This window comes from Callospermophilus lateralis, chromosome 7, assembly GCF_048772815.1.
Source record: "Callospermophilus lateralis isolate mCalLat2 chromosome 7, mCalLat2.hap1, whole genome shotgun sequence".
Taxonomy (NCBI): domain Eukaryota; kingdom Metazoa; phylum Chordata; class Mammalia; order Rodentia; family Sciuridae; genus Callospermophilus; species Callospermophilus lateralis.
Genome location: NC_135311.1, coordinates 135561326 through 135579148, shown reverse-complemented (window position 1 = coordinate 135579148; position 17823 = coordinate 135561326). Strand labels below are relative to the sequence as shown.

Below are 17823 nucleotides of genomic sequence, written 5' to 3'. Positions count from 1 at the left end.
CCTGCAGGTCATTTTGTTATACCATTGTATGTTTTCCCCTAGTAAATTTGTAGTAGCACAGATTGGCTATTCCTTATATAAATTGCTTGGGACCAGAAGTCTTTTTTTTTTAATATTTATTTTTTTAATTGTGGTCAGATACAATACCCTTGTTTTATTTATTTATTTTTATGTGGTGCTGAGGATTGAACCCAGGGCCCCGCGTGTGCTAGGTGAGCGCTCTACTGCTGAGCCACAATCCCAGCCCCCCCTTTTTTAAAGTTGTTGATGGACACAATACAGTACCTTTATTTTATTTAGTTATTTATTTTATGTGGTGCTGAGGATAGAACCCTGTGCCTTACACATTCTAGGCAAGCGCTTCACCACTGAGCTACAACCCCAGAAGTCTTTTGATTTGGGTTTTTTCCAGATTTGGATTTGAATATTTGCATGTGAATAAGATCCTGGGGATGGGACCCAAGTCTAACCATGAAATCCATTTATGTTTCATGTACCCCTTATGCACATCACCAGAAGGTAACTTTGTACAGTGTCTTTGGAGCACCTTGTTCTGACTCCACCCCCAACCTGACGTCAGATGTGGAGTGCTATCTCAGCAGGGTTCAGGTTTCATGTTTTAGAACATTTTGGATTTCAAATGTTTGGATTAGAGACGCTCCATCTTTGCTGTGGAGAGTAGATGTCATCAGGCCTTTCAGTAGTGGCTTTGCAACCTTGTTTTCCCCAGTGTGAGCCACCCTCAGCTTGTGTCTGTCCAGCGTTTGAGAACCACTCTGCCAGGGCAGACAGGAATTCCTAATTCAGCAATTAATTCCTCTCTGTAATTAGCATTTACTGAATCCTAACTAGGAGCAAGGGAAGGTATTTATTTAAAATAATAAAAGTAATTCCAAGACTTTAAAACTCTTCTTGTTTCTAATCCATTCCAGTTTGCAGGGACGTTATCAGATGGCTTGGGGAAGACGATGGACAATCGGCATCAGTCAGAGAGGGAGTACATCCGGTACCACGCCGCCACAAGTGGGGAGCACCTGGTTGCTGGCATCCACGGCCTGGCTCATGGTAAGTCGCCTGCCACTGTCCCTCCCTCACAAGTGCCCTTGCACTGCCAAATGCTTAGAGAGAAAAGAAAGCTGAGGTGGCAGAAGCCCTGGCACCGCTGGCTTGGTCCCATTGTGTGCCTGAAGGCCACCTCGTAGTGGAAATGTGGCAGCTGGTGAGATGTGCTGTTCCTCTCCAGGGCACTATGCACTTTTCTGTTCCTGAGGTGTCATCGGGCATGCTCTCCCACACCCCTTAGAATCCAGAATGGCCACGCGGGACTGCCTTTAGCCCACTGACAGTGAAAGCGAAGTTGACTGCCCAGTGTGTGGCCCACATGGAAGCACATTCACAGGACCACAGAGTCACTGTCCACAGGATGTAGGTGATGGCATAAAGTTGTCTCTCTGAATTTGAATTCCAGCTTTTTCTTTTTTTTTTTTTTGGTGGGTGGTACCGAGGATTGAACCCAGGGCACTTGACCACAGAGCCACATCCCAGCCCTATTTTGTGTTTCATTTAGAGACAGTGTCTCACTTAGTTGCTTGGCCCCTCGCTGTTGCTGAGGCTGGCTTTGAACTAATGATCTGCCTGCCTCAGCCTCCTGAGCTGCTGAGATTACAAGCGTGTGTCTTCATGCCTGGCTGAATTCCAGATTTTAATGCTCTGATTCCAACTTTCGTCCAACTGGTTTGCCTTTTGTTGCATTTTTCTCAGCAACTTCTGAGTATGGCCTTTAAGGCCCTTGAAATGCAGACCTAGGCAGTTCTTCTACCACTGTCCCTATTTACACAGAGCTAAGCATGGCTCCCCAAATGTGCACCACGTCCTTGCTCCCTCAGTCCTGCTGCCCACCCTGCCTCTGCCACACTTCCTTGCCTGTGAAAATCGTCCTCACCCTGTGAGTCCGACGCAGGTGACATTTCCCCACTCCCCTCCCCAGTGAGAACCGTGAGGCTGCACATTGGCAGTGTGGGTCAAGTAGGTGTGTGGCCAGCTGTGTGTGTGGCATGCTCTGCTGGGCAGTGAGCACTGAGAGCTGAGCCCGCCTCGCCTGATGCTCACACAGCTCCTACTCAGTCATGGTGGTGATTGAACTGTCCACACAGATCCTCAGGCATCGCCTCAAACTATCAAAGTTGCATCAAGACTGAGATCAGTCATGCCTCTCTGCATTTGGAGAAAGAAGAGGGAATATAGATAATAAAAGTTGTGTTCTGTTTATGCTCAGGACATCATGTTTATTGCAGAGTTTATTCATCAGCTTTTCCATTGGCGAGCTTTGGGTCAAAATGCCTTTGGTCTTGCTGAGATTGCTCGGCTATAAAGAGAGCAGCTCCCAGGGAGGCTTCAGGACAGAAGTACAATTTGGCAGAAATTGATCTGTTTACAGACTAAAGTTGACTTTTGAGTAATCATTTACGGTTAAGATTTAGTCATTCTATATTAACTGTAATGTCCGTACAGTGACAATTGAGGGCTATTTTAAAAAATATAAAATTCACTGTGTCTGATTGTCATTATCTTTGCAACATCTTTGCTGGATGGGGAGGGCATGTGTGCCCTCACTTTTTAGATGAATACATTCATGTGCTGAGAATATAAGTGATTTGCTTAAGGTCACAAAATCACCTCCAACCAGGATTATACAGATGATATCCATAGCCTCTCCACGAGCCACTTAGGCCAGCCTAGGGCTGGAACCTGTGGCCTCATCCAAAAGGGACCCTTTGAGTTTTGAGTTATGTAAAAACAGTGGCCTTCAATGAGATTCTTCCTTCAGGAAGAAAAGAGCTTTCAAAGATAACAAGAACCAGAACTACTCAGCCTCCCTCGTGTAAAACTGGGAGGTGTGCGTGCCCCAGGTTTGTTGGTGTTTGTCGCACGGACCTGGTCTGAACTCCTGCACTGCATGCGCTCTGCCAAGAACTTTGCTCAATAGGTTGGGAAGGGGCTACTGCCTCCCTAGAGCAATGGACCCAGATTCAGAAGAAACACTGTGAATGTTAGTGCTTTCTCACCCAAGGAGTTTCCTGTACCAATCTGTCTCACTAGAGCTGAAGAGTCCAGAGAGCACCCTCACACCCCCGCTTGTCAGAGGGTAAACATCCTGTGAGTGTCCCTGGCACAAGTCCTAGAAATGCTCCCCGCACACCGCCTGTCTTCCCTGCAGTGCCTGTGACCTCTGCAGCCTTTGCCAGTTTCTGGTCCCTTCTGAGGCTGTCATTGCTGTCAACTTGCAAATTATTTGCAATGTCTTTTTGACCTAGGTTGGTCTTTTGAAGCACCCACTGGGAGAGTTCTGGCTAGATTTGGCAGCTTTTGGGGGTGCCCCTCATGAAGGCTTCATCATTTACTACAATTGCCTATGTCTGATCTCAACAAAGTATGGAGTAGCTTTTACCCCATTGCAAACATTTGATGGTATTTGCTGATCACGGAGTATTCTTGGAAAACAGAACATGTGTCTTTTGCTGTCCCTCTGCCTTACATTTCATGGGATCCCAATTTCTTCAACCTTTCCCCAAGGACACTATTTCTAGACTCCCAAGGATTCAGTCCTACTCTACATCTTCTCAGAATTGCCTCTGTGCTGTGCAAGCTCCAGGATTGAAAAATGGCCACTGTTAACCTCCCAGCTTTTTTTTTTTTTTTTTTTTGAATTCTTAAAACTGAAATACACTTTACTTCTGACCAGGACGAAATGTGTGCCCTCTAACACTGGACCTAAGGGGCGGATCCACTGGGCTCCCTGTCTCTTGCCTGTCTGACACAGAGATTAACAGAATGCCCTTAGAGTATCTTTCCCAGTGCAAGGAACTGAGGAGTTTAGCTTTAAATGCTGTTGCTGTTGTCCTTGGCCAGGTTACAGTAGCCCTTGTCTCTTTTGCTAGGTATCATTGGAGGCCTGACCAGTGTCATAACCTCCACGGTGGAAGGTGTGAAAACAGAAGGGGGCGTCAGCGGTTTCATTTCTGGCCTCGGGAAAGGGCTTGTTGGCACTGTGACCAAGCCAGTAGCAGGCGCCCTGGATTTTGCATCTGAAACAGCCCAGGCCGTGAGAGACACAGCCACACTCAGTGGCCCCAGGTCAGTGGTCACGGGGAAGGGGATGTGTGATTTCCAGTCCCGGTTTGCTGCGTCTCCTGATCCACACGAACGTGTGATCACACACTTCTGCCTTTATCGTGTGGTTTTAATTTGAATACTTGTAACTGAAATTTCTGACCTTCCTAATACAAATACATGAGAAGGGGCCCAAAAATTTGGCATGGATTTTTTTCCAGAGATAGGTAGGTAGGTATGTGTTATCCTGTGTTGAGTTCTTCATTAGACAATCAGAAATAAGATTATATCATTACAGACTTCCCCAGTCACCGAGCTAAATGGACCCCCGTGTGCACATGAAGAAAATCCTAAGGTCATAGGCTGGTGGATCCTTGCCCCTTGCCCACGGCCTAGTTCCAGAATCCATCAAGTTGCTGCTGACTACATGGATTGCTCTTCCTTAGTTCTCCTTTCACTTGAAAGCACTAGTCAGTCTCCCAGACTCCTTCAAAAAACAGAGCTAATCCCAGCCAGCCTTCCCCACTCCCAGCAAGTTGGCAGTTCTGCTGTGGGAAGCTGTCTTGTCCTGATACCAGCCGAGCCTGGAAATCAGAGCTGGCCTGTGAGCCTCCACAGCCAGTCACTTAACTAGCTCTGCGTTTCAGTGCCCTGTTTTAGCTTCTCTTGCCAGAGTGACTAATTGGGAATCCTTATCAACGAGGGTATAGTGTCATCATTCCCAGCCAAGCTGGACTCAGCTTAAGCCCAGAAGAATTTTGTTGCTGCCTGGATAATGGATGTTCCCGAATGAGTTAGTGTGCTCTCTGAGAACACCCGGGCCTGGGCCATGTCCACACCCTGTCTCTCCCTTAAGTAGGATTTGAGGTGAAGTTGTCCCAAATTAAAATGAATCCATTTGTCTGCCACCAACAGTCCTTACCAGTGACACATTGCTGCAGTGGGCAAGTTGTTTGACCCTATAGGCAGGGACCGTGCAACATGTCCTGCCAGAAGGTCTTCTGTCTGGAAGCAGCTGCCTTTTATTGATTGATTGTTATTATTTTTAAGGTCAGCAAACATTTTTTCTTTCCTTCCTTTTTTTTTTTTTTTTTTAGTTATGAATGGGCTCAGTAACTTTATTTTATTTATTTATTTTTATATGGTGCTGAGGATTGAACCCAGCACCTCACATGTGCTAGACAAGGGCTCTATCACTGAGCTACATCCACAGCCCAGCAACTGCCTTTTCAAAAGGGGTCTGTAGAATTTGCTTTAGTTAAGTTACATTCTGTACTCAGATACAAAGCTAAAACAATCCTTGAGAGTATTTTGAGGCATTTATGTACTTGTGGAAAGGTGGAGCCTTCAAAATTATCTTCAGTTAGTTTTTTGTTTCTTCTCAAAGCCCAAGAAGTCTACCTCCAAAATTTTGTTAAGACAACGAGACCTAAGGAAGTATAAATAAAACTGAAGAATTCCCAGAGAACCATCTTGTTCTTAAAATCCCAGCAGTCAAAGGAATGACTTATTTGTTCAGAAAAGATCTGGAGTACATGTGTTAAAATTTTAATAGGTTCTTTTGTCCTGTTGAGGTCAGTGCACTTGGATTTTGTTCATTGTTAGTTTCGCTGTCTCCATGAGCTGTTGTACTCTTTTTAGGGGCACAAGTAATGTAGCCATGGCTACTTCAGAAAAAAAGGTGTTCTTGTCATCTGTACCAGTCATCCAGCATTGCCACAGAAGGTCTGACTTAGTGGCAGCCAGTGAATATCTGTCTTTTGACATTTTCAGGCAGTAAATATTGATTGAAAATCTCCCATGAACTCTGGACTGGGAATATAGCAGGAAACAAGACCGTCCCCAGCCTCAGAGAGCTTGTGCTCAGTCAGAGCAGCCTACATAAAAAGCTGTATAAATAATTATTTTCCAAAGTTGTGATAAATGACACCTATGATTAGAGGGTAGAGAAAGATGGCTGACTAGAGAAAGTGCAAGGGAGGAAGAGGGTGGCTGACCTGCAGGCAGGGGAGCCTTCCTGGGGGTTGATCTAAGGGGGGTGACCAGGTAAGAGAGGAAATGACATCCCAGGTACAAGGGAACCATGTGGGCACCAAAAGAAGGATCTTCTCACTGACCAAGCGCCAGTCCTTGCCACGGCCAGTCTTTGTTCTTCACTTATAAATGAGAACAAGACACTCCAGGGAGACCGAGGCCTATCCACAGCCACACAGCTGGAGGCGGAAGAGCCAGATTGAGACCCAGGCCCCACCTGTCCTCTCAACTTCTGCAGGTGTCAGTGAGTGGGAAAACCATGGTGCACATTGCTGGATGGGGTGGGGCACATGCCACCCATGCTAATGGGGGCCTAAGTGGCTCACAGTGTCCTTTATTGCCCCAAGAAAGCATTCCAGATTCTTCTGAAGGGATGAGCAACAGCCCTTTCACCAGGTTCCTCAGTCCGTTTGTCCAGGTCCAGGTTATTAATGAGGAGCCATGTGTTAGAGAGAGAGAATTTGACCTGAAAGCAATGCGTCAGAGTCCCAAGCCCCTTGCTTAATAGATCTGGGCCCTTGGTCACATCTCTTGGCCTCACTAAGCCTTGATTTTTTCATGTATAAATTGGAGATAAATATACCTGTCTATTTGTTGTACCTCTTAGGAGTTTGAAGCCCAACCAGAATTATTTTCATGTGGAAGTGGTGAAGAGCTATAAAGGGCTCCCTGCAGGTGGAGAATGTTCCCATTTGTGTTGCTGTCCTCTCCTAGGACACACTGGTTCTCCCCAAGGGAGCTTTTTCAGGCTTCCTGGAAGTGAGGTCTAATCTTCTCTAGCCTCTTGCTTGATTGAACAGGCTCCAGAAGTGTTACTCAGAGTCACACACACACACACACACACACACACACACACACCACACACTGTTTGGACAACAGGGACTAACAAATGATTTGAAGGGATTAGAAGTGAGATTCTGACCGAGGGCTGACCTGAGCCCAGGGACCATGCCAGGAACAGAACCGAGAGTCCAGGAGTTCTTCCCTCTCCGAGGGAAGAGACTTTCTGCTTCTTTGTCCAGCTCATCCGAGGGAGGGCTTAGATCTTAGCATATGTGCTTTAAGTGGCCCAGATCTTCAGCAGAGGATGGGAAAGTCAGCCATGACGCTGGGGGAACTCCTCCCAGGGATCCATCTATGTGTAGTGGCCTCACAGGCAGCACTGGCCCCTTTTTATGTTTATTGGAACATGGTTTTCTTTATAAGGAACCCCCTCCTCATGTTCTTTGAGATTAAAGAATTTCCAGTTCCTCTCCCTGTTGGAGTGTATGGGCACCACCCAACCTCTCCCAAGGTTTCCACGCGGCCTCACAGTTCTTGGGAGGGCAGGTGGAGGTGAAGGGGAGGGCAGAGGACAGTGGGGCCTTTGGCCTATGTGGGTATCATGGCCCAGTGTCCCCACTGTGTATGTTTACTGCACAAGTATGTGTGGCTTGGAACGGAGACAGGAGGCCCTTTCCAAGGCCCTTTCCTCCTCTGCCTACTCAGGTAGCATATTCTGGTCCATGTGTATCGGGCCACATTTGTCTGTTCCAAGCAAAGCTGGTGAGAATGGCACAGAGAGAGCCATGCTGTGGTGTCCTTGATGCCAGGTGAAGAGGCCTGCTGCCAGGCCAGGCCCAGCAGGGCGCCCAGACACGCGAGTACCCGGTTCCCTGCGTGAATGTGGTGGCACCTGATGGTGGTGTTGGAGAGGAGCTTGGTAGGACACTGCAGCAGCTGGTAGCAGTGTCAGTATGTCCATCTCCAGGGAATGTCATGTCCATGAAATGAAAAAAAATATTGCTTCATCCACTTGAAGGGAAGACTGTCATAGCTCACCGTGTTGTCCACTGCACAGCAGAAAGCAGCGCTGCCCTGGGAGGAGGCGCCTGCTGCACGCTCATATCTCCCCGTGTTACAGGCTTTGGGGTGCAGGGAAGGTTAGGAAAGTGGTGGACGAAGATTTATGGAGCCGACCCTGATGTTTCCTCCATCACATTTCTTCACTTTTTGAGTCAAGACTCAGAAAGGCAGGGAGAAATGGGAGTTGGCAGAACTTGAAATATTTAAACTAATTTAGCAAAGCCCAGGAGTGTTGAGCTTATCTCATATTTAAGTTAGATAAGGAGAAAGGGGGGAATTTGAAGAATAATGATAGATCAGTGTTTAAGAATATAGCCATCAGCACTGATAGTGTTCTGGAGTCCCAGGACCCTTGTACTGTGTGTGTAGATGTACATTCCAGTTGCTGGTAAGCTTTTGAGTAACCTCTGGGTTGATTTCACAGAAAGGATTTATGATGGGCATATTGGATTTTTTCAGTAAAAACACTCCCAAGATACCACCCGAAATTCATTAATGATGCTTTTCATTAGTGGCCTCTTGGGTGTGAAATTGACATGGGTTTTCTTAGGGAAAAGCCCTTTTGTTAGTGACTGCACCTTCCCAGTGACTCTCAGGACAAGAGGGCTAAGACCTTCTTGTGGTCACTAGCACCTGAAAGAGGACAGTTGGACAGGTCAGAAAAAAGTCAGCAGAGGGAAATTTGGACTTGCTCCCACTGGCCCTCAGCCTAGTTGGGCAGTTTGCATTGAGCCACTGAGGAACTCCAGAGGTAAGCACCCAGGGGAGGTCTGCATGTTCACGAGGATGCACCAGCACGCTCAGCTCCGCCCACCAGTGTTCCCTGTGAGGCAGAGGAGAGTAGGCCATACCCAGTGTATCTGGGCACAGAGCAAGTCCAGCATTTCTTTGGAAGTTCTTATTGCCTTAAAACTATAAAGGAATTTTATGTTTTATTCCATGTTTGAGTAAGAAAATATTTTTAATCACTACTCAGTAAGATTACCCTGTCAGGAATGTGCAGCATGTCACCCTTTGGCTATCCCCAACACTTGTTGAAGAAGTTAAAGCACAGAGTTCTGTGCTAGTCATCTTTTCATCACTGAGACCAGAAACCTGAGGAGAAAAACTTAGAAGACGAAGTTTGTTTTGGGCTTGTGGTTTCAAAGGTTCAGTCCATGGTCAGCCAGCACCATGCTTTGTGCCTGAGGTGAGACAGATCATTGTGGTGGAAGGAAGAAAGGTGCTCAGCTCATGGTAGCTGGAAAGCACAGAGAGAGAAGGAGCCAAGGACAAGATCCCCAAGGGGTCCCCAGTGACTGGCTTCCTCCTGTCACGTGCCACCTGCCCACAGTTACCACTCAGCAATATCATTCAAGTTACTACTCATCAACTGGATTAATCCATTGACAAGGCTATAGCTCTCATAATCTGATCATTTCACCTCTGACATTTCTGCATTGCCTAACACGCAAGCTTTTCAGAGGACATTAAAGATCCAAACCATAAGGAACTTACAGATGAGTTCTGCAGATTGACAAGGGTGAAAAGCTAGGAGTTGGTTCTGTGTGTGACCCTGAGACTGCCTCTCATCTCGCGCACATCTGTGTAGGAGCTTATGACTATCTGCCTGTGGAAGCTAGAGTGTCAGCATGTCCATTTCCATAGAATGTCATGTCCATGAAATGAAAAAAAATATTGCTTCATCCACTTGAAGGAAAGGACTATCATAGCTCACCTGTGCTGTCCACTGGGGGGTGACCATGTCATCTGTCTTCTGCTTTGCATGTGATATGGGAGAGCCATGTCTCTTCACCTCCTGAGCTCACCAGACCAGGTCTTTCCAGAGACTGTGTGGCAGTGGGTGGGTCATCTCCCCACCTTTCAGTCTCCCTGAGCAACCCCAGAAGAAGAAACAACATCAGGAGCTGTGTTCCAGCAGTGGCTGTCTCACTGGGGTCTGAAATCATGCTAATGAAATTGCAGGGTAAGATATTTTTAAGAAACAGCCTTCATGCCTTATAAGTTAAAACTCCTCTCATAGGAACACAAGCAGAAGAATCCTATTTTCTGAGACAGACTCCTTCCCTCTCGCTGAACTCTAAATACTGCACCCCCCTTTCACTCAGAGGCCCCAGACAATGCCGTCCTCATTAGAGCATAACTTATGGCAAGCTCAGATCTGCTGCTGGAAGAAAGGAGCCAAGCATGTGTGTTCGTGCACACACGTATTTGAGAAAAGCCTTTCCATTTCTGAAATCCCATGACTCATTTTTATGCAAGATTATCTGTTAGGGGGAAAAACACTTTTTTGGTCATGGTACATTATAATCGTTTCTAGAAAGGAGAGCGTCTAATTTTTGCCATTTTTGGCATGCAGAGATGACTGACTTCATGGAAACAGCATAATCCTGATCCCTAAAGTAAAAAATCACCTCAGCTTCAGCGTGTACATCTTCAAAGTCCAGTCACCGAGTCTTGGTCAGGAGTGTCGTGCACAAAGCCAGACAAAAGCAACGGCCCCTGATATGGCTTTTGCCATTTAAAAATGAAATCATCGAGCCGTTGTAAATATGTAGTCCCTTCTATGTTCAGTGAATCCATGTTTTTCAACTGCAGGGTGATATCTACTCCTAAGAACACATAAAATACACAGTTGAGATTTTGGTTTGAACTTCTGACAGAAGAGGGTACGTAGTTCTTCTGGAGGAGAAAATGTATTTTGTGCATTAAAGAAGGATGAAGAGCTGTTTACTGTGTGGAATTCCTTTGCAGAGGCTCTGATTGGATTGTTTTCAGGTTTGGGTGACTGGTGCTTGTCTCTCAGGGTTCCCCTTATAGCATCGTCCCTCTTTGCCCAGGATGAAATTGGCATCTTCCTAAGGAGACAATGCAGGTTGGAGTTGAAACGCCTGCTCCCTCCCCAGAGCCTTGGGCTGTGAGATGTCTCCCTGCTGTGGATCAGCGGAGATCTGAAGCCTTAGTTGTATACAGTAAAGGCTGATGAGCTTTGGGAGAAAGAAAGGTGGGGGTGGTTGTGAAAATTCACCTTTATCTAGGATTCTCAAAGAAGGATTCTTGCTAAATCTCTCACAATTTGTCCAATGGGAGAAAAATAAGGTTGAATTAGTAAAACATTTTTGTCACAATGTACTTGTGACAAGTGAAATAGTGACAGTGTACTTGTGACAAAGAAATAGTGTTTTATTGTATTGTTTCCATAATTCACATCAGGTTAGTAGTGTTACTAATCCACATCCTTAGTGGATTTACACTAATACATAATGATTTCTAATTAGCACAGAATTTGTACATATGGAACCCTTTAGAACAGAGGATCTAGGGCTGGGGCTGGAACTCAGCGGTAAAGCACTCGCCTAGTACGTGCGAGGCCCTGGGTTCAATCCTTAGCACTACATATAAATAAATAAAGATATTGTGTCCAACTACAACTAAAAAATATTAAAAACAAAAGAACAGAGAGTCTAAAAATGTGGTCTAGGGACCTCTGTGGAAGCCCAGATCTATAACATTAAACCTATTTTTATATGTTCATGCGTTTCTATATGAATTCATACATACACAACAGTTTTTATAACGATATTCTCTGGTGAGCGTAGAGTGGAGTTTTCCCAAACCTGCACAGTATGTGCTACTGCAGGACTGAGTGGAGCAGCAGATGAGGGAGTACAGCTGGTCTCTAGGCAAGAGGCAGAGGTTTGCAAAAATGTAAAGCTCTGCCCGCCTCTCGCCTTCAGTGACTTCAGGCATTCTCCTGGCTGACACACGCACCTGTACCTGGTTAATTCCCTTGACACGCTGTTCTGTTTGAAAGTACCGTGATGATCCATCAGGATGCTAGTAAATAGCACGTCTTGGTGATGGTGGATTAATTTGGATTATGCTGAAGGAGCCACCGTAATGTGATACTCCACTTGGGCTTTCTGCCAATAGTTGTCAGCCCCCTGGTTGCTCCTGACTTTTACTGAGTTTCTTAAAGTAACAATGAGAAAGATTTTATCGCACATCAGAAAGACCTCTTACAGTAATTCACCTAATTTAGTCCTTCACCTTCACCTACTATCCCAATAAATTCTACCTCAGCAGCATGGTAAGCGCTGAGATTACTTCAAGAACAAGGTTCGTCTTGTCATAAGGCCACTTAGTTGTTAGCCCTACCCCACTCTGTCAGGTAATCCAGAGGGTGTGTCTGTTTCAAAGTTTACTTGTCAAAACCTCATCCTTCTCCTCTGGCAAGGCTGGTGGAGAGGACAAGCCCACGGTATTTGGATAAACCCCTTTGAGCTCCTGTGGAGAGCAGCTTTCTGAGGCACTTGTTCTGTGTTAACACCAGAGACAGCTCCCGGCGCATTGTCCCCAAACATATTTCAACCGTTGTCGATAATGGCAGGGGTGACCCAAACTGTATCATAAAATCCCAGGAACTGCAGAAAACTTCAAAGGGGAGTCAGAGCAGAACCTCACCTCTCCTTGGGAGGAGTGTGGATCCCAGGAATCTGGCTGGAGTCCACCGTGGCCTCACTGAGTGCTGCAGGTGGACGGGCCAGGGCTCATCCGTTCCGCAGACTTCACTGATTGACCCCAGCAGCACAATTAAGGGTAGTAACAGCTGGCACCTGCCCACCTCCTAAGGCAGAGCAGACCAAATTACTAGAGGTTTGCTTTTATATCCTTAGTGGAAAGACACAAACCTCAAAGAGTTTTTATGTTTTTGTTTGAACTGTTTGGGTGTCCCATTAATTCAGGTTAACCAGTTCTGAACTTGTGATTTTTTTCAGATACAGTTGCTTAGTAAATATAAACAAATTTACGGTAGAAAGGCATTAATTGATTAAATATTGAACCCCTGCTATATTCCATGCATACAATAAGTGTTAAGTACTCAAGAATATTTAATTGAAGCCAGGTGCTTTGAAGAAATCTTCTAGGTTCCTGAGAATCACCATGCTGTTTGGTTTGTGTACTAATACTCTTAAACCAGTTTTATATATATTCATTAAAGCAAGTTTCCTATAACTTTCTTGAAGTACCCTTTATTAGTGATTTGACTATTTGTTCTTAAAAACAACAAAATTGCTTTCGTATGTTGTGATGGTGTGTGTTCAGGGGAGTGGGTAGTTGCAGGTTTTTCTTTATTTTTTCTTCTTGATTATCAGGCCCATTACATTTCTTTTGAAATAAATAACTTCAGTTTTACTAATTGTTTATTAGTTAATGATCATTTGATTTTCTTCAGTTATTCTTATACCTTAAATGCATTTAATAAATATTACCTACTACATAAATAACAAGAATGGTGTTTTAAAACCTATGATTTTTGACCTGAATTATCTTGCTGTAACAAAATGTTTCTTTATCTTTTCAAATTATGTTCTGTTGTATCAAAGTAAATACATGTTAACACTTTTAAAAGTCAGAGTCTTTCTGAACGTCTGGATACTTAGGCCTGCAGCCCACTGTCCCCGCCCTGACACCACCTGGCAGCCCCTCCCAGCGCCTCCGCTGTGCCCTCACTCGGGAGGAGTTTGCTCCGGGTTTTAGAACAGGCGCGGCCTGGCTCCCTTTCTCACCTTGCAGCGTGGCCGCATTGCCCTCTGGTATTCGTCAGTCCAGCTCCCACGTCATGACCCCCGTGTGGGTAGCGTTCCAAGCGCAGCCTCTCAGGTGACCCTGTCTGTGTTCCTCATTCAGCTCTTTGCTTGTCCCGCCCCCAGACTCGTCCGCTGCCTTGGTTTTCCCTCTGCACGTTTCCTAGTTGACCCTCAAATTCACATACGCTCAACCTTGCAGCCTTACCTCCTCTTTCCTTCTTTCCTTTTCTTCCCATCTGCCTATTGCTAAGAATCCACCAGCTCCTCTGTGTTTGGCTCCCTGGGTCACCTTCCTAGAACCGCTCCCTCCGAGGCCTGCTCCTGTGCGTGCTGGCTGCTCTCTGGCTCTGCACAGAGCCGTTTGCTGGTGCTAATCTGAGCTTCCTCCTACCTTGGGTTTTGGTCTTTTTCCTCTCTGAATAGAGAGTCCTCTGGTGCTTGGTGATTCCTGACCATCTCAGACACTAAAAGGCCAACTGAGAGCTCTCTGAGGGGCTCAGGGGCCTCATGTGGGGTGGGACTTGATGACCCTGACCTTCTGCTGAGAAGGAGCAGGCTGAGTGGGGTACAAGAGGGGACCTGCACCCTAACTGCTTCTCATACACACATTTCACCCCGCCTTCCTGCTTCCGCCCCTTCACACGCATTGTCTGCCTGCTCTGTCTCACACCCCCACTGCCTGCAGAACTCAGGGCAGCCTCCGTCTTTCTGGAACACAGTGGGTTCTGCCTCCTGACGTGCTTGCTGCTTGGTCTCCGCTCCCTCAGGCTAACGGTTCAGCCCAGGTGTCCATCTGTATTTCAGCTTCTAAAACATCGTTGATATCTTCTCTTTGTTCTTTTGGATTCCTGCCATTTGAATCCTTCTGCTCTCACTTTACAGGGGACTCTGGACTAGATCTATCATATTTAATCAGAAGTCCTCTAAGTTAGACTTTGCACTAATTCACGTTCCTCTTAACGTCCTTTTCCTTCCACCAACTAGTAGCTCTGACTTAGGTGTTTTTTCTGAACTCCATAGACATTATTCCTGTACAAACCGCTCTGTTGGTATTAATAAATAATAAGGACATGCTAACATTTAAGCTCTTACTGTGACCCCATGTGGATCTATGTTGTTTACACATACTATCTAATCTAACCATCACGGACACTTTCAGACCACATTTGCACAGGCAGTCTGTGGCCCTCCTTCCAGGAAGATGTAGGAAGCATCTGGTGAGGAGCCATTGCCAATCCCAACCCCATTTTGAGTCTGGTATTGGTCTTTAATCTCGCTCTCTGTGTGTTGTAAAGAAACAGGTTGTAGAAGGCTCTTGTCAGATCCCAGGGACATGAAAGAAGTTGCACACCCAATAGTAGTGACATGGCCCTGTCACCACCCTCCCTGAACCATGAAAGCCATTCAGAGGGGCCGGCAGCTGGTGAGCGACTGTGCTTAGATCCTGGGTGCTGATGGGTATTTTGTAGTTTCCACGGGAAGTTGCTGAAAGTTCTCTTATCTTGACACTCCAAGGGCAAGAGGTCTTTCTTCAAAGAGAAGTGCTTGTTTAAAAAGAGATGTGGAAAGAACATAAAATCAAAGATTCTCCCCCAATGCCGGAGGAGAAATATGACAGCCATGGACGAAGCCAGGTGCTCACAAGACTCGGGAGGGACTCCCTGGCCCTGCGTGGCTGCTCAGTCTGCAGTGACAGGGTGGAGGGGCTGCCAAGGAGCCCGACAGCCCTGGAGCAAGTCACTGTGCTGTTTGGCAGCTCTGGCCTGTAGCAGGGGTCCCCTTTAATGTCTCTGAGGTGAGATTCCTCTGACTCCTGGAGCTGGGGTGGTTATGTGAGTTAGACTGTAGAACTCATCTACAGCCTGGCATTAGTACATACTTAGGGCTCAGGACTCGGGGTTTGTGTTGACGTTCTTTCCCGAATGCAGAACGGTGAGCTAAAGTGAAGCAAGAACCGCGGTTGATGGCTCCTCTTTGTACCCTCTGCTGAACACTTGCCGTAGTGTCAAGTCAAATGCTTCGCAAGACAGCCAGCCCAACCAGGCCACAAACCTGGTCAGTGTTGCTGGCCGGCCTCACCTGGGCCTCAGCCCGTGTGTGAGAACCTGCTGGAGAAGGTGTGCGGAGGCCACGAACTTGCTCTGAACCCACTTGTGTAGAGCAGGTGATCCCAAACTATTGTTAGTGTCTGCTGTAAATGAGATGCCTCTGGGTTCGAGCAGAGTTCAGCCAAAAGCCCCACATGACATGGAAATCTGTCCTGGAGCCAGGTTTGTCGGGGAGAAGTTATGTAGCGAATGTCTCCAAGCGTTGGCATCTGCTGTCTGCTGTGGGCAGGACAAGCAGGGGTGATGGAGTGCTTACGGGAATTAGGACGGGGCATGCGACCTGCAGCAGCTGACAGGCCGGTTCAGGCCACGGTTGCCCACCAGCTCTCGAGGCTTTCTGTGGCTCCTCAAAAATGGTGTTTTTCAGATGCGGGACAGCCCGGGCTCAGTATTGGTTACGGGTTCCGAATGGTGCGGTTCGGTCTGACTCCTCCTCAGTGGGGCTGTTGTAACTTCGAGGGCTTATCTCTCCGACTCCTGCTGAACAGTCTCACAACAATATTGCCACGTAGGCTGGGGTCCCCTAAATCTATTTGTTTTTTAAATGCTCTTGAGTTTAGGGTTAAGAATTTAAGAGGAAGAACTATTTCTTTCATTTCTCACTTAGTGTGATGAGCTCTTTAAAATATCCATTGCAGACCCTTTATTTCATGATTTCTGCATGAAAAAACAGTTAATCTCTTTATTCAACCTGTAGCTTTGGCTGTTCACCTTACTGTTAAAATCACAGCCGGCAACTGAGATTATTATAATACTTTTGCGCCTTTGAAAATGAACTTTCCCCAGATTCATTTCCAAGCTCATCCTCCTGACTTCTTCTACTCCCAGAAATATAGCCCCTGCCACCTTTTGAGCCTCCTGGTTAATTCTGCATGTCTCTGGGCAAGGAAGGTCACTCGGGGTTTGGCCAGGCCAGGCAGTTCAACCGGGACTTGGACTCAGACACAGTGCTTGAATGATGGGCTTTTATAAAGCTCTACCAAAGTCTAATGTACCACAGATTTTTGTTTTAAGTTCTGGGTTAGGTTCCTGGGATTTTTATTCTTATTCCCAGAATGCACTGGTGGAGCTGACAAAGGAGCCCGGGGCCAGGGGATGTCACTCTGATGAACTGTGTTTAAGTGGCAGCAGTGTAGGATCAGCTCCTCCTCCGCTCAAATCTCCGTGATCAAAATAACCTCCCTGGACGTTCCCTTTGGGCATTGGCAGCAGCCTGGCCCTTTGGCAAGAAAAAAGGATTGCAAATGGCGAAAGCAGACCCCGGTTCCAACCCTGACACTATGCTCTCTGGGCTTTTGCAGATGGCTTTTTATCCGCTGGCACAGAGGAAGAGGGTGGCCCTGTGCTGGTTGTGTGTGTGTGTGTGTAGCATGGTGAGTGGGATGAAGTTGACTTGGGGATGAAGAAAGCCTAAGTAGGATAAAATGAAAACTTGATAATGTTTCCTAAATATAAAAAGGCACTCATTGTACTTGAAATGCTCCTTGGCAATTTGTGGCTCTCGCCCTGTCCCTCGCGGGGCTTAACAGCATGAGTTGGTTGCATCTGATCTCTGTCATTGTTCAGCCCTCCCTCTGATTTTGCATCTGGGGAAATTGCCGAGGGGCCCTGACTTAGTTGCCTCAACCCCTGGGCCGTGTGTCACAGTAGCCTACGTAAGACATACCGTCCAGAGTCTGCCGCCCGCAGACCACTCCCCACACGCTCTCTTCTCTTTGAGCGCGTGAGCGCTCGCAGCTCCTCTGTAGCCAGTGGCCAAGAGGTCAAGGGAAAAGGGAAAACAAAACACCTTCGAGAGGCATTTTGAACAATGATAGATGTGTGTGGTATTTGAAAAGCAAATTCCAAAACATATTTTCCTTGAGTTCCTGTACCCGTATCAGATGAGTGCTTCTCATTCGTGGCCCTGTCCACGATGCTGGAGTTGATAACAGTGTCAGGCAGCTCAAGGAGAGCCCCCCCATCCCCCAGCATCCAGCAAGAGCTCTTGTCATGGGTCAGCTTCTGGATCCTATTTGTAAGCAACTGGCATTCCTGCATTTGGGGAATCTGTCCTCCTTATTTACTCATGATTTCATGTTCCTGGAGTATTGTCATAAAAGTGATCCTAAGAGGGAAAAGTCCAACAGGAAGTG

At 46.6% G+C, this 17823-nt stretch overlaps 1 protein-coding gene across 7 annotated transcripts in view; it reads left to right on the top strand.

The window, feature by feature from the left end:
- Vps13d (vacuolar protein sorting 13 homolog D) overlaps positions 1–17823 on the top strand; it is a 245867-nt gene that overhangs the window by 197573 nt on the left and 30471 nt on the right. For 6 of the 7 annotated variants that reach the window (XM_076861265.2, XM_076861268.2, XM_076861267.2 and 3 more), the window contains 2 exons: positions 933–1065; positions 3939–4134. In XM_076861265.2, coding sequence (XP_076717380.2) covers positions 933–1065; positions 3939–4134 — 329 coding nt within the window. Of the gene's footprint in view, positions 1–932; positions 1066–1243; positions 1423–3938; positions 4135–17823 lie in introns of those variants that run through there. The other variant, XM_076861270.2, reaches the window with a different exon arrangement.